The sequence below is a fragment of the Coccinella septempunctata genome, chromosome 1 (assembly GCF_907165205.1).
Source record: "Coccinella septempunctata chromosome 1, icCocSept1.1, whole genome shotgun sequence".
In the NCBI taxonomy this organism is placed as follows: Eukaryota; Metazoa; Arthropoda; class Insecta; order Coleoptera; family Coccinellidae; genus Coccinella; species Coccinella septempunctata.
In genome coordinates this window covers 7,084,324-7,110,279 of record NC_058189.1, presented here as the reverse complement: position 1 = coordinate 7,110,279, position 25,956 = coordinate 7,084,324, and the positions used below count along the sequence as shown (strand labels likewise).

The window sequence follows — 25,956 nt, the reverse complement described above, 5'->3', positions numbered from 1 at the left end:
TTCATCCTATGAAAATATTTTATTCATCTATTCATCCATAAATACTCTTTCTTCTTTTCTCAATTTTGCAGTTCAGAACTCCTTTTTCCACCTGTATTATTTAGGAGGGGATGACGTTCATGTGCCGACTTTATGGTATTATGACCTTTTTTTTTGTCAGTCTCCAATTTCCAAACGTAATTCTTGTAGAAGATTGATATGGGAAAATTGGTCTCTCTTCAAAAGCCATTCTTTAACCTATTTACTCCTTGGTTTCCTCTCTCGAATCGACTTCAATTGCTTCTTTTTCACCAAACAAGCGTATACCACTGCCATCAGACAATATTCCTCATCTCCCACTGATGACATTTTCGAATTGACGAATTCTAGCACTACTACTATTATTAGTGCTCTTTGCGCATTATTCCACGTTCATCTCTCTCATGTGTGTGGGCAATAAGTGCGAAAGTTGATGGTTGTCATTCTTTGCATGTTGCATGTTGCACGCCGTCTTATCTCTGTGTCTGTGGCCGGCTTAACAAACAAGCAATCAAATATACTCAGATTTACAACTATAGTTTAGTGTGGATTTACAACTTTTTTCCGGTACTTTTTTATGGTTTCGGCAGTTGATATTATGAACTTATCTAACGAATACCCTCGTTAATAAAACAAAATAATTATATGCTGCTTGAGCAGTAGACAAAGCGCAGAAGAATACTCTTGAAATAAGGATGCAACAACAGAAAATACCCCTGCAGTTCATTATGCCGATGTTAGGAAAACTGAAAATTCATGAAGTCAACATAACTATAACACAAAACGACCGAAGTCCTGTACTTCCGTTACAGTTTGAAACTCATTATTATACCGAATAGTCTACATGTTTCTGTATAAAACGTCAACGACGGAAGAAAAACAGGAATACAGCAGGGAAAAGTCTGCTCACGATACGTTGCGAATGTACATTAAACCGAAACTAACTATGGCGTCAGGCCAAGCCAAAAAGTTTGGAGTACAAGCTCGAGGGTGGCGGTCCTCACGTTTCATGACAACGCAGTTTTATTTATTAATTTCATATATTTTTCAGGATGCTGACATTATTTCTTTTTCAGAGTGAGTCTGAATTATTTACGAAATGCTGAACATTTATACGGATACCTCGTCCTTATTATGTTCATTTATTCACTATATCTGAAATAAGTGTGAAAAATAATAATGCACCAGGTCTAGACGGCGTTAAAGCGGAGATATTCAAAGCCCTAGATTAAGACATACTCAATAGTCTCCTAACACTATTTCGCAAGATTTGGGAACAAGGAGATTTGCCACAAGACTTTAGAGACGCTTTAGATATCAACGTCCCAATCGAGGTACGGTGGACTTAATTTTTACACTGCGACAGCTGCAAGAGAAGACCCGTGAACAGCAATCGAGGATCTATACAGCCTATATCGATTTAGGTAAGGCCTTCGACTCGGTGAATCGGAGAGGGCTATGGAAAATCATGAGACGCCTTGGAGTACCCGAAAAATTATTAGCAGTGTATAAAAGCCTCCATACCAACAACATCGCTAGAATACAGCATAATGGCTCTACAACCGACCATTTCTTAACCAACTCTGGAATAAAACAAGGCTGTGTGTTAGCGCCTTTACTGTTCAATATTTTCGCCATAGCTGTCTCGATAATTGATGACTTGAGTATGTCTGTAAGAGGTGTTGGAATATTATATGGAGGCCTGTTTGACCTGAAGCGTCTCAGAGCCAAAACCCGCACAAAGTTTATCACGGAACTTCAGTATGCAGACGACTGCGCCCTTATGGCTAGCAGCTCAGAGGATCCTCAGAAAATGTTGAAAACCTATTAACATATTTACGGAGCTTCAGGCCTTAGACTCAATATTGACAAAACCAAAATCCTGGTAAGTCCGCCAGAAAGCCTTCAAATAGATATCAGCCTGGAGAATTAAACTCTAGAAAAGATCGAGCAGTTCAAATACTTGAGAAGCTTCGTAAATACTATGGCTAACCTGGACACGAAAATACACAACCGAACCAATTCGGCATCACGGGCATTCTAGAAGCTACAAGACAGAGTGTTTCAAAATCACAACCGAAATCTGAAGACCAAGACAGCTATTTACAAAGCAGTGGTCCTCCCAACGCTTTTATAGGGAAGCGAAAGTTGGGCGCCCTATATAGGCGACACATTAAACAGCAAACGCAACAACGTCATCTAAGACAGATAATGCACATCAGATGGTTCCACAAAGTTTCGAATGCAGAAGTCTTGCAACTCGCGAGTTGTACAACAATTGAGACTCAAGTAACGAGGACCCGACTCAGATGGAGCGGCCACATTCTGAGGATGCAAGACACAAGACTTCCCAAAATAGCTCTGTATGGCGAATTCACAGAGAGAGCTCACAAACTAGAGTGAGCTCGGAAACCAGGAGGCCAGTATAAGCGGTTCAAGAATATACTGGATCAATCCTTAAAATCAGTTAATGCCAATCATAACTGGGATCAACTAGCGTTAGACAGGCCACAGTGAGTTCTTTGGTACACAGTTATAATGAGACTCGAAAAGGATACAGCGGTGGCCAGATTTGGTTAGTGACTATCCATACCCGGAGTGTGGACGGATCTGTTGGTCAGAGTTGGGTCTCTTCCGTGACAGGAGGGCAAACAGTTGCAAGTAGCTCTAAGAAATTATAAGTTTTATGACACCGATAGTTTTGTTTTTGAGTCTTTTTGTAGATTTATTCTCGGTAACGGGATACAGCAATGAATGAATGATTATTTACTATATTATCCATTATGACTTATTTGGATTGATGATTATTCTATCTTACAAACAGATATTATGCTTTATGTTACTAAAACAAGCAGATGTATTTAAGATTTTTGATTATTATGAGGAAGGTTTTCTGAACTACGTGAACCCCTTCTTTCTTGAGTTTGGGTACTCACCAATGAGAATGGTTTCCAATGTCAAACATAAATATACCAACCAAATTTCTCATCTTTTTATCAGGGAAACGAATAAATTCAGAAACTCAAATATTTCAATGACAAAAAGTGAAGGAAGTCTAACAAGAGCCTAAGTTTTATTAAAACTTAGGACGACATATTTCGACATATATAAAATGTCATCTTCAGGTCAAAAAAAGCTGGAAATGTATACATAGTAAGTGCAAAACTATAAGAAGGTTGCCTGAATATAATTTGAATATATTTTTTTGAATGTTGTTATTAAATTATGGGAATAATTCTTTTCAGCATCCTCCTGTCTAACACAGGAGTTGGAGATGTCTGAAAAAACTTCATAATTATTTTAAAATCTAATTTCAACAACACAAAAATATATATCAACAAATACCAAACTACAATGTCAATATTTGAAGTTAGTTCTACGACTGGCCACCTTGACGCTCTATTCTTATGCTGAGATGCCTATAATAGGCGGTAATAGATATTTTTCATTTCTACACCCCATTCTGCTTTTTTAAGTGACCGTTCGAAAAGCGAACCTGTTTAATTTATTCTCCCCCATTCTTCGTCAATTAATTGTTCTGTCAGTTCACTGAAAATGATATCAATTAGAATAAATGGTAGGTTTCACCGAAATTGAGTTTTCACGGATATAACAGGGACTTCCTAGTTCACCTGTGTTTGATTTGATAGTGAAGTATATTTTATGTTTCCGATTTCGTAACGGTATCGGATATGAATGAAAATAGATTCGAATATTTCTGCACACAAATCTCATGTTGTCATGCAAAAAAATTCGTGATTTAGGGTTTGAATTACTAGAATATCCCCTTATTCACCAGATTTGGCTCTATCCGACTTTCATCTCTTTCTTCAACTGAAAACAAGGTTAAAAGGAAATTTTCTTCCAACGAGGAGGTAATAAAAGCTGCGAAGGTCTGGTTTGCAGAGCAAGAAGAATTTTTTTTTTGAAAGGTCTAGAGACGTTGCAAGTTCGCTGTATTAAATGTATCCAATTAGGAGGAGAATATGTTGAGTAATAAAATATTTTGTTATTGAAATTTTTGTTTTGTTCTATAGTAGGCTAAGAGTTTTTCAATATATCCTCGTAAATATCAAACAGTAATCATCTAGGATCTGAAAAATTAGTAATTTTTATTCAGAATGGCTTTTCAGATATCTGTCCATCAAAAGGGGAAATGAAAAAAAAATTAGTGTTTCAATTATAAAATAATATCAGTTACATATTACAAAACATAATAAATAGTACTGGGTGGGCAAAATTCGTTGTCTACTGAAATATGATCCATATGGGGCGCACATAAGTCCTGTAAAGCGATGTGTGGTAATGGCAACGGTGGAAGCATTTCTGAATAAGGTAAAGGTACTTTTTGGCCTTATTCATTGCCTGCAGTATATGTGATCCCCCCCCCCAGCAAATCAGAATCGATTGAGGCTAATAAGTCAACGTGAGAAGAGCATGATTCTGTTGGACTTCCGTTAAAGTAATAGGTCTTATTCGGGTTGTTTCTACCTAAATTAATACTCGGCACTTTGAGAAATTGAGAGTCGAGAACCAGTCCTTTATCAACCTCTCTATGATATTGAGGTCATCCTGAAGGGCATTTCCGGAAGTAATAAAGTCACTGTAGAACTTCATATCATCAGCATAGGGTGCACTGTCAGAAAATATCAAACGAGTTAGATCACAAAAAACTAGGAAGAGGAGGGAACCCAACACGATAAGAACGGCCATCAGAAAAACAGAAGATATAATTGATAAATTATGAGAGTACTGAGATAACCACTAATCGTTGGTTTCGAGAAGTGCAGAAGGCTGAAAACTAACATGTATATCGAGCACAATGATTGAATATGAGAAGTATCAATGAGAGTTCAAATTACAATGAGTAGATCATGCCAATTGAGTGTGCACGATTAGCAGAGCAGGCCTTCCAGGGTGGAGCTAAGGACGAGAATGTTTACCATTGATCGTTGAACTATAGTTCAACGAACATCTCAACTATAGTTGAGATCGTTCACATCGTGTTCGGAAGGAAAACTAAATCAAATCCAGGGTCCACCCTGGAGAACATCAGGATTAATCTGAAACTTGACAACAGTACGTAATTAGTCATAAGTAATTGAGCAGGCAATTGAATTGACTGAAAAATGATTCAAATAAGAGAAAATAGCATGAGAAGACAATGAATCAGTATTCATTATCAATGAGGAAGATTCAATTCAGGTGCTATATACCCATTTTAATGTGAGAAGATCTATAGAGGTCTGAAAATCTATGTAGATATATTATAAAATGTAATAAAATAAATATTCCTGAAAAGGCATTTAATAGATTTGCCTTGAGTGAACGTTTCAATTGAGCGGTACTAGCAAGGATTATAAATTTGTTTGAAGATTCTGAAATATGTTGCACGTGGACTCATTTCATCAGAATGAAATGATCATGAAAATGGTCAAATTTATAATTTTGAGAAGACTGTGCGTACATTACTTTGTGAGATGATCAAACGAGCACCGGAATTGACTGAGAAGACTTGAAATAATGTTAATTCGGTAAGATGAACAATGAGAGAGGTGTTACAAATCTGAATGTGAACAATGAGAAGTTAACAAAAACTTAACAAAGAGAATGAAAATGTGTAGTGTTCCGCTTCTGAAAACACTGAGAGTGGGGCTGCTGCTTCGGTCAATTAGCGCACCGCAGAATTGGTGAACTATACGTGGCCACCGGAACTGGTCAGGAGCGTCGACTAAAGAGAGGTCGGAGGAGGGCTTCGCTCAATTTTCAAGGAATTACTTCTTAAATTTGTTCCCAACTATTCATTTACAACCTGCACATTGAAGGTCTATCAAATTATCCAAAAGAATGAGCAACTGCGTAGTAAAATAACAGTTAGATTTTTTATGAAGAAGGTGCCACAAGTTCTCGCATAACCTAAAAATTTTGCTTGTGTCGCATCTAGCAAGAGGTGGTGCACTTGGAAATAGGTAATAAGGATGATCATTAATTTGATTTAAATACTTATTTGTCGAAGAAGGAAGAACGGAAATTCGTCTGGACGTGCATGGCATTAATATTATAACTCTTTGTTGGAAATTGGAGTCAAATCCTAATTCGTTTTCCGACGTCGTTTTCTCCATTTCTCAAATTAAGTCATGATTCGGGAGATAGAACCCGTTTCCGATCCAGCAAATCCCAAGTTCATTGTCCCAGTAACTGATTTGTTGGAAAAGTAAACCACCTCCTTTGACCCGATTCGAATTCAATGGAGACAACAAACGTCTTGAACAAATTTGTAGTGTCATTGTGTTTGGATTGTGTTCCCTTCGCGAGTCGATTGTGAACTATTCAAAGCGAGCTGGAGTTCTCGGCATCCGAATTATTCTCGACGAGCCATCCGTTCAATCGAAAGTTTTTAATTGTTGGTATAATTGTTCTCGGCGTTATTTCATCGTTTCGATCTGAATGGCCATTATAGCTGAAAGGGGGCTCGTTTATTCTTTCGGATTTCGCTGCTCATGCAGCAATTACTGCATTATTTCAACAGGAAACATATTTCGAAAATTGTGGTGTCGATTGCATTTCGGAGAGTTTATAGGGTAGTGACAGAGACTAAAACCTTCACACTCAGAGGCGGTTGGCATTTTTTTCAACTAAACTTCATCAAACCATCAAATTTCTTCACCATGAACAGTTAAAAACAAAGAATATTATACAAACTTAACATGAGTTATCTGTAATATATCCACTTAAAAGCAGAAAAAAATCATTACTCAAATGAATTCACACTAGAAATGAACGAATTGGCAGGTGAACCATTCACCGCTTAGTATATTATGGATGCAAAACTGGCATTCAGTGTTGATACATTTCGACAACTAACTATAGTAATAGAAATATTATATTATATATTATATATTTTTTTTTATCGGGCCACCCTTCGATTTATCTACAGGTATGTAGCCTATTCGGCGGATATCATGATGACATTATAAGAAAAAATGAAAAGCATCACGCCTAAAACAGTGAGGCAATGAATACAACACAAAGAATTAATTCAGATGCATACCACCCGCTGATATATATGAATATCATCAAGTGCCGAAGAAAAGCAGATGCTGACCATGGTTTCGGTCTCATTTGACCACGTCAGAGCAACATAGCTTCTTGTCCGATGGAAAAACGTTTGGAATTGACTGACTCTTATTCAATACTGGCAGGAGCTACTGAGTACTATAGAGTAATACAAGGCGCCACGAGGACCGATTCAATCTCCTCCGGATCGAAACCTAGACGAAGACATCGTGACCTCTGAGATTGTTGTGGTTTAGAGTGAAAATATATCCCTGACTTGGTCACCCTGAAATCTTCCAATAGCTCGGTGTGAGAATATCAAGTTCCCGCCAGCTCTCCTATCCTCGAAAGATGACCACCGTATTCCATTGTGGAGCGAATTTGGTACCGAATGTTGTGTAGTTGCAACCTTTGAAAGATTTGTAGAACATGTAAGTCAGTTGCTTGACCTTGGAGGAGATGAAAATTTGTACTATTTTGTCATCTTTCTAGTCTCTTGTCTACGGGTCCCAAATCTTCTTTCTTCCTTGTATTGTAGTCATGGAAATCACTTTTTTTCATAAAGTTTTTTGATTAGCATGAGCAAACATATGACACCATAAGATTGTAAGATTCCATACAATCATCCCGGTAGTTAATATTATCCAGTATTCTAATAGCTCTTCTCTGTAACCTGAAAACCCTTTTCCCAGACAAACATCCTCCCCAAAGCAGAACGCAATACCGCAGGCGTGACTGGATGATACCACAGTAAGCACTCATAAGTACCATTCCAGAGACCTGCTGTGCCAGATTTCGCAACAGAAAAGTGTTCTTAACCCAAATCTCAGCCAAGTGGTCAAACATGTGGAACCCAAGTCAGCACTGGATCAAGGAATAACCCCAAAAACAAAAGTTGAAGCATCTTCAGGCTGTATATTCAAGATTGAAAAACATTTTTCTCAGTTTTATCCAAATGACAACTGAGTCTGTTCGTAGAAAACCACTCATATGCCATTGTTCGCACAATCATCCCAATTCTCAATGTCTCAGTAAGATCTCTGTCCCTCACTGAGAAGCATTAATCATTAAGTATATGCTCAAGTTGAACAGTAACGGCCCCAGAGTAGAGCCTTGTCTGAAAAAATCGAGAGTGAGTGATCACCACTCTCAAAACAGTCCAAAATCTAGTTCACCAATTTTAACAGCGCATCTCTGGTCTTAAATCCTCTTCTATAACCAAACTGTCCACCAAAAAATGAACTATTTGACTCTACATACTTCACTATCTGATCGTACATCACCCTCTCCAATACTTTTAAAAAACCAGAAGAAATGAAGAATCACCTTTTTTATATAGAAGCACCACCTTTGCCAGCTTCAAACAATCGGGAAAAACATTCGACAGCATGTGTTGATAATTTTTGTTATTGGATACACTATACTATTGACATTCTTTTAAGAAGCACTACTGAAAGACCATAAATATCCCTCAACATACTGTTCTCTAGAGATATTATGATATCTCTCACATCAATGAGTGGAAGCGCCCTCCAAAGTAGGGTGGCGCTGACATGGCACATACATGACAAAGGCGATTCATAATTTTCAGATATCGCACATCTGAGTGAAGTTTTAGTTATTATTTTGCATCGCTTTTGTCATGTATGTGCCATGTCAGTGTTACGCTACTTTGGTAGGCGCTCTCCCTGAAGCTAACTTCTGAAAAATTTGAATTACCACCATGAAAAACATAATCTGGACCCAAATTAATTGCATCAGGCACAATCTCACCAGACATATTTTATTCCTTCATATCAGGGATTCATATCCAGGAAATTCATCAAATGATCCGTAAAAATCCGAAATATCAATTATAAAGTGCTTCGTATTGAAATCAGTCAGGATTACTACACTACATAATTCACATATTCAGCGTTTCTCCTCTTACGCTTCAAAGCATTGTGCTTTAGGGCTTTCCCAAATGAATTCCCAAATCGAAGTTCCAATATGGCTAGTTAGTATTCTCGTTAGTTCGTGAAATGAAAACCTTTTGTTACATGACTAGAAGAGGGACAAATCAGGGGAATCAAATGAATGAAGTATCGCCACCTACCTACATTTCGTGTCGATGTTACACCTCTTTGTAGCACATTTACACCGGGTGAAGTTGTCGAGTGCAAGTGGCCGTGGGTAGAGTGGTACTCGGGGACGAAACGTAACGTTGATTAAACACGCTTTTATTGTCCCGACAATGGCTAAAACGGAAAGAATTGAATCCAATTCCTCCTTTGTGCCTTCGAAAAACACACTATTTCTATTCCAATCGCTTTCGATGGATGACTTCAGCGAGAGACTTTTAACCTGGAAGCAATTCAGTTATATACGTTTTTTTTCCTGTGAATACGGACATTGAGTATACAGGGTGAGTCTTGGACTCGTACAAATATTTCAACAGTAGATTCTTGACGTAAAAAGAAACACTGTTTTCCTTTATCATTTTTTTCGAATCGGCTGGGTTTGAAAGATACAGGTTGTGGAAAAACCAAAACAAAAATTATTTTTAGTTCTATCTCACAAACGGTTTTATCGAATGAAATGAATTTCGGAATATAGTTTTTCATTTATTTCATGAATCTTTTTCCAATACAAGATATCACCCACGTCCTCAGTTTTCCAGTTTTCTCATTATGACCATTACCTACCAAAAATTCAAAGAATCCAACTCCTGAAACTAAGTTGGACGCTATCTAATGAATATTTGAATTGAACGTTTTGTGAAATAAAAGTATTCTCCATATTTTTCCGTATAATGCGCCGTTTTCAAGTAATTTGATGTTCAAAAATAAAAAATATCTGTGAAATCCCAAAAATTGGGTACTTTGACCGAATGCAACTCTTTTTGAGGGCGTTGTCCCACCAAAGCTACGCAACAGTGACGCCACTGCGACACGATAAACGCGTTCGAATTGTGTCGCTGTTGCGTATCTTTGGTGGGACAAGGCCCTTAAAGATCCACAGATGTGTAGTGTCACAGATTTAGCTAAGTATTCTGAAGGTTATCTTGTTTTTCCAGAGGTAGAGCAGCTCCTTAGGAAAACATTCTGTTCGCATCTTGTTATAACATTGCTAAATCTACAACATTGTTATAATTATAAAATATAACAATTTTTTTTACCGTTTTACGCAAGATTGGTTATGAGCTTTGGCCATAGCAATAATGTTGAAAAATAATGGAATGTTTGATCTAACAACACTGTTTTGAAGGGTAAGATTGTCATTTCATAGAAAACACATAATATATCAGATGTAAATATATCAATTGATATTTTTTGGTTCAATGTTTGGTAGATTTTGATAAATAAGTTTACACCATAGATTAAATAGATGGATCATAAGCTATTTTCCAGACTGTTCATTTTTCAAATTAATCCCACTCCAAATAACCACCAATGAAATGAATTTTCGCTTGTTTTCCCCTCCAGATCGCTTCTAAAATTTCTAAGACGGCGTGTGTATTTGTAATTGTCAAAATATTATTTCAATCATTCACGTCGTAATATTTTGGAAAATAAGCAGCGATGTGCCGTAAAAACGTGTGTTTGAAATAAAAGTGCAATTTATACACGAAAGAGGAAAGCGATTTATTTATTCTGGTGAGTTTTTGATATTTTATTCTTGTTTGAGTTCACGACTTTATGAAATCAGGGGAGGGAGTTAGGGCACGCCAGGGTCGAATTAAGTTTGAATCCCATCTAATGATGGGATTGAAATGTTGAGTTTATACAATCAAATAATTGATTTCAATTTTAGATTTCCCAGAAATGAAACCAGACGACAGCAGTGGAGAGTTGCACTGGGTCTTGAAAACAATTCACACTTCTCTTGTAATTTATACTCCAGACTTTAGTATAATGAGAGTAATCGACTTTTACCGTAAATTTGAAAAAAGATGCCATCCCGAGTGAGGTAAGATAGGTAGTTTACCACTTATTTAACTCGCTTTATTGTCTGATTATCACTTTCTTTGGAATTTTGCAAGTGATTTCTGACTACTTCTGAACTTGAAAATAATAGTAGATTTTTTCTTATTATATAATGCTTTTTAGTATAAACATTCTTCCTGGTTTCGAGATGAACAGTATAACGCGATATTAATTGCTTCTATAATGTTGTAATTATTGCCAATACTGTGCCAAACCTGTTATCAGTACTGGAGTTTTTGAGGAAAATGGAAGGAAAATGGGAACAATATCAAGAAACACCAATGCCAGTTCAGGATTTGCAGAAATGGAAGCTTCTTGTAGTTCAAGGATAAAACAAGTGAGGTACATACCTACCCAGGGAGGTATACAAAATTCCTTATAAATTACTATGGCAAATAGAACTCGTCTTAGGAATGAAAATCCATAAAAATGAGCTGAGGTCATGTTTGGAACTTTTTGTGAAAATCAAAAAAGTTTCCTTTATTTCTAAAATGTATTTCAATGTAAAAATTATGCTACTACTGTAATTATGATTACAATAATGACCATTCAATTAGAGCTCGGATATTCCCATTATTTTTATGATTTATTAAATGAAAATGTCTGTTATCAGGATACCTCATATTTCGAAGTAAAACTTCAGTTGAAAAATTGTTGCAGGAGACAAGCGGAGAACAGAAATTAAAAAACAGCTAATTGACGTCAAAAAACCGATTTAAGATTACGAGTGAGTCGTCAGTACTTCAAGAAAAAAGTTGCTGCCCTACAAGCAGTTCCTAATTCATTGGAAAAAAAAATTCAAGATGAAAGCTTAGAAAGCTTTGCTTAAAAGTTACATTATTATTGAGTTAGAGCTTACAGTTTCGTAAAATAACTCTTGATTATTATGCACTTCAACACCAAAAAGCACTTTCGAGGTGGTATAAAAATTTGAAAGGGGAAGCAGGTTGTTGAACTAGGTATTTGAGTTGCTGAAAAACACTGCTCTTTAGTTTATATGCAATATTACTTAATTCAATTTAAAACTGCCCGTAAAAAAAAATATTGATTCTTCATCTAGAATTGAGGGATTCTTTTATGAGTTACTGTATACAATAAGAAATAATTTCCTATTTCACAATCATTGGTTCGTGTTTACAGTATTACATTACTGTTTCATTCCGCAAAATCTGTACGGAAGACTTGAGGATTTCTTCAATGAACAAACTCTTTTAGATTCTCATTATACAAATTCCATAAACTTCAGCTGCTTCCACTTCTATTGATTTGAGAATTTACCATTCTAAAGGGAATTTTTTTCATGAAAGTAATTTTTGGTTTTCAGTTAATGCTTAGTGAATAAAATTTCAAATAATCTGTATGTAGGTTAGGGTCATATTGACTATTATTTGTGTATGGTAACATTGTATTCAAAATAAATTCTTTTTTACATCAGTTGTTTTGGTATTACATATTAGTTCTACATCCCTTTGATTAGTTGTCATAAGAAAAATACTCGAAATCTTTGCAATGAAAATTGAAACATATTTCCATTCGATATAAAATTATTGCCGACTACCTAAATTATTCACAGTGTGACTAGTTCTGAATCCGCCCCTGTCCAGTTCCCCCACCCAAGATATCCAAATTCACATTTATGGCAGTATTTCGTGAACGCGTTTTTGTCGAGATGCTCTATCTCCTGTTTTATTAATCTATGGTTTACACTGACAGCTTGAACATTTATACTATGAAATCCCTTTCTGTTGATGTATAAAACTGCTGGTTGAATCGGGTCATCAGTTTTTGGGAAAACAATTGCAACATGGGTACAATGAATGGAAAATTTAAATTTGCATTCCGGAATCTGAAACTATTGTGATCAGAAATTGAATTGCTAATTAGAAAGGAACTATAGAACTTACCATTTCTTAGCATTTCTTATTTCCATTTCACTTGTGGGGAATTTAATATATCTTGCCAACAAATGGGACAAATGGGTGGATATAAGATTGCTGATTCTACTTATTGCTGTACTCATAGCAGGCTGATATTTAGGTCTTCACCAATATTAGTTTGGTAACTACCACTACTGAAGCAGATAAGACTTGCGAAAACCTAAAAAAATAGATGCCTTCATACTTTTTCTCGATGGATTTTCACTCACTTGTAGGTAAAAAGGAACTGTATCTTTTCTGATCAATTCCTCAATCAATCCACCCAACTCTTCTATCAAGCTAAATGTTGCTTTCTTATTCAAGCGAAACAGTTTCAGCAACTCTTTACGAGGCAATTCAAATGGATTACTGGTGTCCCTAATATATCGAAATAGTAGTTTCATATTTGTTTTATAAATGAAAAGTTCAAGTGAAGGTTTCCAAAAAGTTAGTTACTGAAACGAAGAATGTTTATAATTACTTACTTATTTTCTAAAATTTCCAACAATTGGAAGAAATGTAAAATCAAGGGATTCACTGCCATTTTCAACTTTGTTATGAAATAGCAAGTAGGACTAAAATGATGTTGCTTATAGCAAACCGAAATAACAAGATCTTATTAAAATTGATAGATCATATTGCTCAAAATCAATTATTAGAATACCAGTTTTTCATAGTTTGCTGTGATAGCAATATCTTTTCTATAACCATATTAGTATTTCCAAACAGAATCGACCTGATTGGCTATATATTATTATCTTTTTATCAGGGACAAATCGGAAAAAATAGTATAGGAAAAAAGTTTTTCTTTAGACCTCAAGAATCTACTGTTGAAATATTTGTAAAATTCAAATACCGGTAATTTGAAAATAAGTTGACATGTATATACATTAGTACACTGTCTTTGTGAATGATTGTTATATAATCTCATTTTGTATATTTCATTAATTGTATGCTTTGTGCGTTCAGGAATCTTCGTAACTATCCGTAAAAATACCTGATCTGAAAGGCTGCTTGATCTTACCACCTGTGGATATCAAACGACCTGTAAACGTAGTTCTGATAAATTGGGTCATAGCCCGCTGTTTGTGACTTGAATAACCTTGTCCAGTTGAAACTGAACTTCCCCAGAATCGAGAAGAAGTCGCTCAACTTTCGGTATATTTCGATTTTCCACAGGCTATACCTTTTAACAATTTTTATTAGATTTTATATCAGTTGAAGAACCAAAACTCTCAGTTCAGCTCTGAAAATAATTAATCAAAATTAATCAAACAGCCAGTTTTTTAAGGGAATTGGGAAAAAGTTTATTGCAATCTTTCGGCTGTATTCAAATACAGAAACCCTAATTAGTCTTATCCCGTCTGGTCTGGTGCCCCCTTCATCCTTCCTTTTATTTTTTCATTTATACTATACTTATCTAGAAATACTGCACTGAAAAAACCTTTTTATATTTTTATTGAATTCCTTTATTCTAAAAAACTAGTACTTGTGTTGTTTCAATCGTAATGATGGGCTCACTGTTGATTGCAATTTTCCGTATTGACGACCAAATTCACAATTGATTTATTTTTGAATAATGATGAATAATGAAAGACCGACAAAAACAAATCTTCAAGTTTTGTTTTCAGAAAAATTTAAAATTGGCGCAGGCAGTGCATGTATGATCACTATAGGTACCTACATGGTAAATCAGCTGAATTGGTCATTTTAGTTGCCGGAAATTATATAGCGAAAATAATGTAGGAATATTATAACTTGAGAAAACCGAGGAAATGTTTGTGTCATATGAATTAGATTTCCTAGGAAATCGAGCAGGTCGGCATTGGAAATTATACGTTTAAAAAAACCAAGTGGTTGTATAACTATCCTCATTTCCTGTGTTGTTATAGAAATTTTTATGACATTCTTGAAATGTGTCACGATCAGGTGATATTCCTCGACACTGTAGGAGTGTGGGATGGAGCTTATACTTGAATTAAGTTGAAAAAAATTGTTTATTTTATTTTCAAGTCTCGTAACAATCTGTCGTCTCATTTCGCGGTGAGGTTGATTAGGTTTAGATGGAAGGATAATGGTAGGATCAGCTGGTGGCAAATGATCTTTTGAGAAGAAAATAAATTCGTTTTTTGATAGCAATCCAGTATCGTTCTATGATTTATTCCAACAGGTATATTTGCTGAGCTAAAACATAAAGTTGTATTTTTTTCTATGAAAACAGTAGTTTAAAATGACTTGGACTGAGGGCGATGTGTGCTATATTTCTGGAACGGTAAAAAAATGGCGATTCTTTCTAAATCATTTGAAACTACTGTTTTCATTAGAAAAAAAAACAACTTTATGTTATAGCTCAGCAACTAAACCTGTAGAAAAACTAGATTGCTATAAAAAAAGTGTCTCTATAATGTTTTCATTTCAACATTCTAGCACAAACAGAAACGGAGATGATGACCATAGTTGAAATCGCCTAAAATTAAATTTTGGCCCATAACTCAAAAACAAAAGAACGACGAACATAATGTGTTATTCATTTTCCTCTATCTCGTTGGCTCAAAAAGTTGTAGTTCAGGTATAAACAATTTTGCCCACCCTGTACATCGTTCACAATCATAAAATGAATAAGTCACCTGCATGAAGCTAATACAGTCATAAAAACAAATATTAACAACATCTATAGAGTCAGATAGACTCTATTCTACTAAAAGCAAAGATAATCCAAAGTAGTTCAAATGAGAAGACACTTGATGACAGACTCAGATATTGAGAAAATTCGATAAATTCAAAATCAACAAAACGTCTACAGTGACAGAGCAATCAATGTTAATTGATAAATTAGGAGAGGTACTAAATGAGAGGAAACCACTAATCATTGGTTTCGAGAAGAGCAGAAGGCTCTTCATTCATCTGAAACTCGACAGCAGTAATTAATTAGGTATCTGTAATTGAGCGGTTAACAGAGTCGACTGAGAAATGAAATAAACTAGATTCAAATAAAAGTATTCATTATCAATGAGAAAGACGTGAGAAGATTCAATTTTGGTGCTACATACCTATTTCCATATGAGAAAATCTAGAGAGGTCTGAAATCTAAGTCAATTATAAAATATCATAAAAAAAATATTCAGGAGAAGACATTTAATCCAGTGGTCTCGTGTAAACATATCAGTCGAGTAGTACTAGTAAAGATTATAAATCTGTTTGAAGATTCTGAAATAATCTTGCACGTGGACTCATTCATAATATAAGAACGAACAGAACATGAAAATTATCAAATTAATTATTTTGAGAATACTCAGAGTACATTATCTTATGATTAGAACAATTCAGCACCGAATTGAATGATGAGACTAGAAAGAGAATTACTTAAATGAGGTGAACTGTTAAAAAAGTTGTACAAAGAAATCAAGATTAACACAATGAGATGTTATTTCATCAATGTGAACAAAGATACCGATAAGAGAATGTATAGTTTTTCGCTTCGGAAAACTCTGAGAGTGAAGCTGCTGTTTCGGTAGATTAGCGCACCGCAGAATTGGGCTAGTATATGTGGCCATCCGGAGCTAGTCAGGAGCGTAGAAAAAAGAAAGGTCTGAGGTAGGCTTCCCTCAATTTTTAACAGTACGTGATAATAAAGAAAATTAATGAGCTTCAACTCGATGAAGGTCAAGGACCTTATTCAATTTCCCCGATATTTATCCAATTTGTGCTGACTATTTGGTAACGTACCGAACAAATTTTTAAGTACTCCCAATTAAAATGCCCTTTCCACGCACCTTACGGAGACGTCCTTTGTGTAAGGTAGGTATTTACCTTCCACTGCTTAACCAACAGGGACCCCATTGAAATAACGTCCCGAATAAAATTAATTCAGAATGATTTACACAATACAATCCGTAGTCAATTTTGAATCCGCACCGTCATAATTATAGCTGGAAGCTGTGTAGATGCTGCGATTATGCCGTTCCCTCAGCATAAATGAGACATTTCTCAGCCGGAATTATTCAGGAACATTGTAGCCCTAAAAGAATAGAGTGCAAATTTAAAGCGGTTTGCGTGAGAGATGCTGGTGACACTTGTTTCTCGGCCATTCATAAAGATCGCAGGTGTCCCTAACAACGTACTCGCTATTCTGCAGGAACTAAGCCTGTTCTTTCCTGAATTAATCTTAGCGGCATTTTCATCAAGGAAAATTAATTCATTTTGAAGTTTATTTGAACTTAAACATATTTTTTTTAATTATATGAAAAGTATAAAACGTGGAAAGAATTCTTCTGATCCCAGTAGTTATCGACCAATTAGTTTATTGAGTGTTCCTTTTAAAATTTTAGAGAGGCTAATTCTTTTTAGGATTGAATCGACTTTAGAAGACGCTTTCCAAAATTGTCAAGGGGGTTTCAGGAAAAAATAGAAATTGCTGTGATCAGGTTCTAAGCCTCACCACTTTCATTGATTCAGGTTTCAATAATAAATTGAAAACAGGAGCAGCATTTGTAGATTTATCGGCCGCTTATGACACGGTATGGAAGGATGGTTTAATTTTCAAACTTTATACTCATCTGAAGTGTGGCAAGATGGTTCGCTTACTGGAAAATATGCTGTCAGATAGAAGGTTTCGTGTTTTTGTAGATGAAAACAGTAGTAATTTCAAAACTTTGAATAACGGTCTTCCACAAGGATCAGTTTTAGCACCTCTTCTTTTCAATTTATATCTGTGTGATATCCCTACGACTTCTTCTAAGAAATTTATTTACGCTGATGATATTGCCCTCGCTTTCCGTCATTCTGATTTTAGATGCATAGAAAATAATTTATCTAAGGATTTAGAAATTTTGAGGAATTACTATTTCGAGTGGCGTTTGCGCGCTCTAACCCAAATAAAACCGAGGTTCCGTGTTTCCATTTGAATAATCATCAAAAATATAGAAAATTGAGTGTAGTTTTCGGTAATTCTTTTTTGGAAAATAACTTCAATCCGAAATATCTAGGAGTTAAGCTGTATTCCTCACTAAATTTCAAAGCCCATTTGGAAAGTTTGCGTCTAAAGTTAAAAACCAGGAATAATATTCTCCATAAACTAGCTGGTACTTCATGGGGTGCTGATGCAGCCACTCTTCGAACGGCAGCCCTAGCTTTAGTTGTTTCGGCTGCCCCGTTTGGATTAATAGTGCTCATGTGCAGAAAATTGATGCACAACTGAATCTTTCCATGAGAACCATAACTGGAACTATTAGATCTTCACCTATTCAATGGTTACCAGTTCTTTCAAACATTTTACCGCCTCATATTCGTAGACAGACTGCGGTTATGAATTCCTGGAAAAAATTCCAATCCTATCCCGACTCGTTCCCAATTCTATCCTATATTCCCGAAAATACCATTCCAAGACTGAAGTTGCGTAAACCTTCATGGTCCAACTCTTTTCTTAATTCGAATATAAGGGACAAAGACCTTTGGCAGTCTGAATGGAATAGGTGCACTATTTTCAACAAAGAATTAGTAACTGATCCTTCGAATAGAGTTCCTGGTTTTGATCTTCCCAGGTGTATTCTGAATCGTATAAGAACAGGTCACGGACGTTGCAATAGCATGCTTTTCAGGTGGAATTCAGTTGAAAGCCCTAGTTGTGAATGCGGTGAACCAGAAGAAACCATAAATCATCTAGTTAATCATTGTCCAATTTATAAATTTCAGGATGGTTTTAGAGCTATACATGCAGTTTCCGAATCTTTTTTGAATTGGGTTGTCAATTTTAGGTCAATCTGACATATTGAATCTAATTTTATTATTTTACGTTTTTCTGCTTTTGTTTTCTCTTTATTTCAGATAAAAGTTTCTGGTATCTTGGAGAAGACTTTCTGGATTGTCCTTTTTGTTGGAGAAAGAATCAATTTTTGCAGTGCGAGATGCCCTTCAATATGGAATATTTCAGCTTATTTCGTGAACAATTACAATCCACTACACTCACGGGGAGAAAGGGTTTTTTTACTGAGGTTTTTCCCTAAGCTCTTGTATCATACACCAATTTGTATGGTACCCCGTTACGCTAACCTCTGCTAAAACTGTATCTATATATATACACATGCTATAATTATTGTTTGCTGTTCAAGATTGTAATGCTCTATATCAAAAGAATATATATATAATGATTTCATTGTATCATTCAGTATAACGATTTGTTATTTGTTTATCATTCATTATTATTATTTCTTTGATGACTGAGTATTAGTTTAGACTCAATTCTGTTAACTCACAGAATAGCAAATGAGGAACTGAAAAACATAATTAGTTGAATGATGATATACTAGGGTTACGAAATCCCAGCACTCTACCCCTACAATGACAAAATATCAAATTAAGGCATCTTTTATACCCCTTATCGAGGAATTCGATTTAAATTTTCAGTCTTTTGATCAGGTTTATGAAAAGAAAATCTTGGAATACCCATCAGATAGGCAGAGGAATTACTGAATCGTAAAGCTAGTATCAAAACATGAAAAAGGTTTGCAGTCTTTCATCTTCAAGTTGATAGAATCCAACCTGGCAAAAAGTCATTCCAGGAAGCGAATATAATTTCTATTCCCATAACGATCCTCCATAATCGTGCACAGATTGAAACTTCTACCGTCCCGACTTTTCCTCTGAAACTACCGGAGATAATTCGTTGAAATTGCTCGTTTTCTTTCTCATCAGGTTCCATGTTTATTTGAGGAAATCAAAACATTCGGGCAAATATTATACCTTGCGTTGGATCTATTTTTAGCAAAACAATAGGGTTGCAGAAACATATCTTCGAAAATCGTTTTGCATTATCCAGAACAAGTTGAACAGCTTCACATTGATCAACTAAAGAAAAAGACATGTAGATAGTTCCATAGGGTCAAATGACACAGTAAACGAAAGGGTAATGACTTTATACTCATCTGAAGTGTGGAAAGGATCAGTTGTAGCACCTATACTTTTCAATTTATATGTGTGTGATATCCGTACTACTTCTTCCAAGAAATTTATATACGCTGATGATATTGCCCTCGCATTTCGTCATTCTGATTTTAGATGCATAGGGAATAATCTATCTACAGATTTAGAAATTTTGAAGAATTACTTTTTCGAATGGCGTTTGCCTCCTAACCCAAATAAAACCGAGGTTTCGTGTTTCCATTTGAATTATCATCAAAAATTTAGTGTAGATTTCGGTAATTCTTTTTTGGAACATACAGTCCCTGGCCAGTTTATTAGACGCACTGAGGATTTTTTTTATATTTACTGGTATTGCCCGAGGAAAAAGCAGAATATTTGAATTTCATTTCCACAGAATGTCAGTTTCATCTACGACTCTCATTAAATTGTTCTATTTGGCATTTATTTTTGATGTTGTAGTATTAGTACTTAAGTATGAATCAGTACTATGTCTTCCAGTGGACGTCTTGCATTCTGCAGGTACAGACGTTATTTCGATAATCCACATATGAAATCATAATCCTCGAATGCAGCAAACCGAACAATTCTGCATTGATAGTATGAAGCTCTCATAGCTACACAGGGTGGCTCAGCAAAATATTAGAATTTTATGTTTAATCATCAATAAATCAATATTTTTTATTGAATATGATATATTATATGTGAAAACCATTTACAGATGAAGTATATGTAACATATACATTCAATTTAATAATTCAATATTGAGATTTTGCATCGAATCAATGCGTCTAATAATATGGCCAGGGACTGTAACTTCAATTCTAAATATCAAGGGGTTGAGCTGGATTCCCAGCTGAATTTCAAAGCCCATTTGGAAAATTTGCGTCTGGGAATAATAGGAATAATATCCTGCATAAACTAGCTGGTACTTCAACTTTGGTTGTTTCTGCTGCTGCATATTGTTGCCCCGTTTGGGTTAAAAGTGCTCATGTGCTAAAAACTGATGCACAGCTAAATCTTTCTATGAAAATTATTACTGGAACTATTAGATCTTCACCTAATCAATGGTTACGAGTTCTCTCAAACATTGTACCGCCTCCTATTCGTAGGCAGACTGTGGTTAAGAATTCCTGGAATAAATTTCAATCCTTTCCCGACTCGTTTCCAATTCTATCCTACATTCTAGAAAATACGATTCCGCGTTAAAATCTATGGCCCAACTCTTTTCTTGATTCGAATATAAGAGACAAGGACCTTTGGCAGTCTGAATGGAATACATGTACTATTTTTAACAAACAACAAAACCCTAGTTGTAAATGCGGGGAACCAGAAGAAACCATAAATCATCAGGTGAATCATTGTCCGATTTATAAATTTCAGGATGGTTTTAGGGTTATACATGCAATCTGATATATTGGATCTGAAATTATTATTTTACTTTTTTCTTCACTTGTTTTCTCTGTATATCAGATAAAAGTTTCTAGTATCTTGGAGAAGAATTACTGGATTTTCCTTTTTGTCGAAGAAAGGATCAACTTTTGAAGTGAGAGATGCCCTTCCTTCAATATAAGATATTTCAGTTTATTTCTTGAACAATATCATTTCTTACAATCCCATACACTCACTCCTTAAGCTCTTGTATCATACACCAAATTATATGATACCCCGTTTACGCTAACATCTGCTAAAATTGTATCTCATACACATGCTATAATTACTGTTTGCTGTTGAAAATTGAAAATAATTTCAGATACTTTTCAAGAATAGTCTCAAAAGAGAAAGAATTACCATGAATTTTTTTTTGATGTAGTCATAAAACCTCAAAGTTGGCAGACCCTATATATCAGTTTGTTACATCTACAGAAGCGCTTTTTTTTATTTCAACAACTAGGATGTATTGATATCTAGTGAGCCTAGACCAGTTCCATGCATACAAAAATATTGCCATAGCATTAGAAGTATCAATGTGATGTTTGAGGTCAAAAAAGTAAACCAGAGTTACGCAATGAATTAAGTGAAACCGAAATTGTGAACTTCAAAAAAAGCGGGTATAGAGTCATCAACAAGTACCTGTATTTAAAAGGGTTAAGAGGTAAGCAGATTTACGAAGATATGCTTAATACACTTGGTGATCAATGTCCTTCGTATGCGACCGTGAAAAATTGGACTGCAAGCTTCAAAAGAGGTAAATTTTCCATTGAAGATGATGACCGATCGGGAAGGCCAGTTTCTGTGTCAGTTCCCGAAAATATCGATGCAGTTCATGACATGATTTTATCAGATCGTCGAATTGGGCTAAAACGTGTATATGAAGCATTGACTATTTCATACAAACGCGTTCATCATAGTTCACGTCGATTTGGACATGAGAAAAATTGCTGCAAAATGGATCCCCAGATGTTTGAATGTTGACCAAAAGCGTGCAAGGATAGAAGCATCGCGTTAGATCTGTGCTTGATTTGAAAAAGATGTAGACTTCTTAAACCGAATTGTTATATGGATGAGACTTGGGTACATTTCTACGATCCAGAAACAAAGCAACAATCGATGGAATGGCGACACTCTGGTTCTCCAAGACCTAAGAAGTTTCGTCTCCAAAAATCTGCTGGAAAAGTTCTTGCTTCAGTTTTTTGGGATTGCCATGGTGTAATCATGATTGATTTTTTGGATAAGGGTTGAACAATAACCGGAGATTACTATTCAACATTACTGATCACTTTATGGGAAAATATTAAAGAGAAAGGATGCGGAAAGCTATCCAAAGGTGTTTTTTTTTGCAAGACAATTCCCCTGCATACGAATCTCATGTTGCCAAGCAAAAAATTTGTGATTTAGGGTTTGAATTACTAGAATACCCCCCTTATTCACCAGATCTGGCTCCATCCGACTATCATATCTTTCCTCAACTGAAAAAATAAAAGCTGTGGAGGTCTGGTTTGCTGAGCAAGAAGAAAAATTTTTTCTTAAAGGTCTAGAGACGTTGTAGGTTCGCTGTGATGAATGTATCCAATTAACAGGAGAATATATTGAGTTATACAATATTTTGACATTGGAATTTTGTTTGGTTCTATTATAGGCTAAGAATTATATATAGATATATCCTCGTAAATTACTTTTTAATTTAATGAATTTATTAAATTAGAGACTCGAACTCTTTATGTTACCGCCAGATATATCTATACCTTTTCGAGCTTTGTATAGAATACCTAAATTTTACATATTTATTATCTGCATAATATGCATATTCGAATTGCGCATATTACAACTATAACATGTAATCGAACCCTCAATTTTTAACAGCTGATTTTGTGTTCATTTTCAGTGAAATACCTTAGAGAAGTGACGCCATACTTCAGAAAAGCCAGTATAATTTCGGAAGTAGGATGGGAACTTCAGAGGGGTTTTCTCACGGGTGCGCCTCCAGTCATGAAATTTCCTCAAAGGGCCGATACCCGATATTTGCCCTTGCAGCTGTGCCACTTAGTTAGAAACTATACTTTTCCAGATCCAGGTGAGTGAATTTTGTGATCATTCGTTTTCTTCTCATCGTTCCTCATTTTTTCATGATGCCTATTTGTCAAGTATTGACAGTGCTTGAAATTTGTAGGTGAATATTTTCCTGGGGGGGGGGGGGGAATCATCCGCATAACCCCATAAAAGAACGATCGTGCTGCTAGTGACCTCTGTATATTTGCTATAGAAATTATGCTGAAATAGTAGGTTGAAATAAGGGATGCGCCTTCCCAAAGTTCAAGCACCCTCTGAAGGGTTGGTATATAATATATGTCTTTTTCCATGTCTGTTTTTGACGACTACTTATCAGAAGAATGGGATTTGGCCGAACATTGAATCGCTGAGCTCTTATATTCTCTTGATAGAATGCTATATGGTTTCCGATTTATTGAATCACGGTCCAGTTCATTATATTTTGAAGAGAAAGCTGGACCAAACCTGCTCGGATATTATCAATCCCATTAGTTTGTCATCCGTTCTATTTTAGAGATAAGAATTTTCACAGAGTAAAAAAAAAGAGGCCGCCTTCTTCCATGGATCGAAACTTCGTCGATTTGAAAAAGAGTGTATTATTCACCCCAGCAGTCCTGAAGCTAATATCCCTTTCCTCGGTTGAACAGGAAAGAATTGATTTGTTAGATATTTATTTTCACTGCAGGACTGCATTTCCACAAGCAGGACAAAGTCCCAGAGGCCGTGTTCACTCAGTTACAAATAAAACCTATACATGTAATTTACTTATGAACTAAGCAAATAAAATCACATGTAAGAAACAATATTCAAATCTACATACAATCATCCCAGAAAAACCGAAAACAAAAGTCGACATTTCGAATGTTTTTTGAAAGTTGTCAGCAAACAGGAAAAGAAATGTGCACATACTACACTTGAGGTTGTCATCATTCTGTTTTCTCAATTTTTTTTGTGTTTTCCTGTAATTGGGAGTGTATCCTGTAGGAAATAAACTACTTATTATGACTTCAGCCTTGCGGCTTTCACACTTCTCTCCAGAGGAAAATTAACTTATCCCAGATATCTCAGATATCAAAAGGATTAAGCTCTGTTGGAGCCCTTTGCAGGTTTTCGGGCTCGTGGTGGTGGTCGGGTCCGGGTCGCTCCTCGGTTTCTTGCTGTCGGTTGGATTCCTGATCCACCCGCACTTCCTGTTGAAGCAGACGGTGTTCCTCTGCATTCCCCATATACCTACGTACAGTTCTCGCCGTTCCCAGCAGTACCGCCTTCTACATGACTCTATAGTTATTTTCGTCCAACTGAAGTTTCCTCAAGTTCTCTAGTATTATTATTATTATTATTCTCAAAAGTGAGGAATTTGCGGTGTAGTTTTTTCCCCTAAGGGAAAGCGCCCAGCTTCTCCAGAGAATTTTATTTTTCGTAAATATATCCCACGAAATGAGTTTTTGAAGGTAAATCATAAGGGGTTTTTATTATCAACCCCTAATAATAAAGTTATGAAATCCAAAAAAAATGTTTGAGTAACATCTACTTAGGCCCAGTTTCACAATCATTGGTAACCAGTGGTGGTTTGTTAACCACTACCTGTGAGTTAATCCAAGATTTAAAAAGCTGCTCGTTTCACAACAGAAAAATGAGTGATGGTTATTTGACCATAAGTTAAAATTTTTTTCTGAGGGTTGGTAATGTTTTTCGTGTACGATAGATCTACTTTTGGGTTATTTATTACTGACATTTCATATTTCTGTGAAACAAGAACTTGAGAATATAGAAATTGTTATGAATATTACAGAAAACGTATGAGTACCGTACGAATGTTTGATGTTCTGAGCCGATTTGAGTTTCATAATTGCCTACAGGTTATTTTTCCTTTGGATTTTGATTTAAGTGAAACTGAACCGTTCGTTTTTTCTTGTGCGAAATAAGGAAAAACAGTGCAACTGTGCTGGACCAAAATAAATTATTACTTTATTGAAAAATTCAAACAAAATCGAGTTTTGCATTTATAACTTGAAATTCCTTAAATAATTTATATCTATCTATGAAGTATCTTCTTCAACAATTCATTTGAGTTTGAATTGAAATGCTTTGATCTATTTCAAAAATTCAAATTTCATCACTCTAATTCAACATATTTGCATAATAACTATTAATAAGATTCAGTCTAGTTCTTCTAGTTCTATTATTTGACAATAATTCTTCATCCCCTATAGGGGGCACAGCAACATTTTGATATAAATTCATTGCTTCTTCTTCTCCTCTTGAAGGAGGTTGTCCTTCATTTTCATTACAAGTTATGTTATGTAAAAAAACTGTGGACTCAATCATTGCTTGCATCTATACTTTTAATATTCTCATTGGAGGAGCTGCGATACTTCGCTTCCAAATACCTTCCTTTTCACTGTATTTCTGAATCTACAGAAGAAATCCAGGTTGACATATTCCTCAAAATAATTCCTCCTAGCTCCAAATCTTCTGGGCCTCACTGTTTCCTCATCACTACTATGAGTATTCACATCATAATCGTTCACGGTGTTCGTAAATAATAACTAATAAAAACCCAAGACATGTAAAACGCTGCCTAACCAGTAATCTCG

At 35.5% G+C, this 25,956-nt stretch overlaps 1 protein-coding gene across 1 annotated transcript in view; it reads left to right on the top strand.

Moving 5' to 3' along the window:
* Nucleotides 1–25,956, top strand: part of LOC123322553 (beta-1-syntrophin) — a 274,185-nt gene that overhangs the window by 82,095 nt on the left and 166,134 nt on the right. The window contains exon 2 of the mRNA XM_044910500.1: nt 23,196–23,384. Coding sequence (XP_044766435.1) covers nt 23,196–23,384 — 189 coding nt within the window. The remainder of the gene's footprint in view (nt 1–23,195; nt 23,385–25,956) is intronic.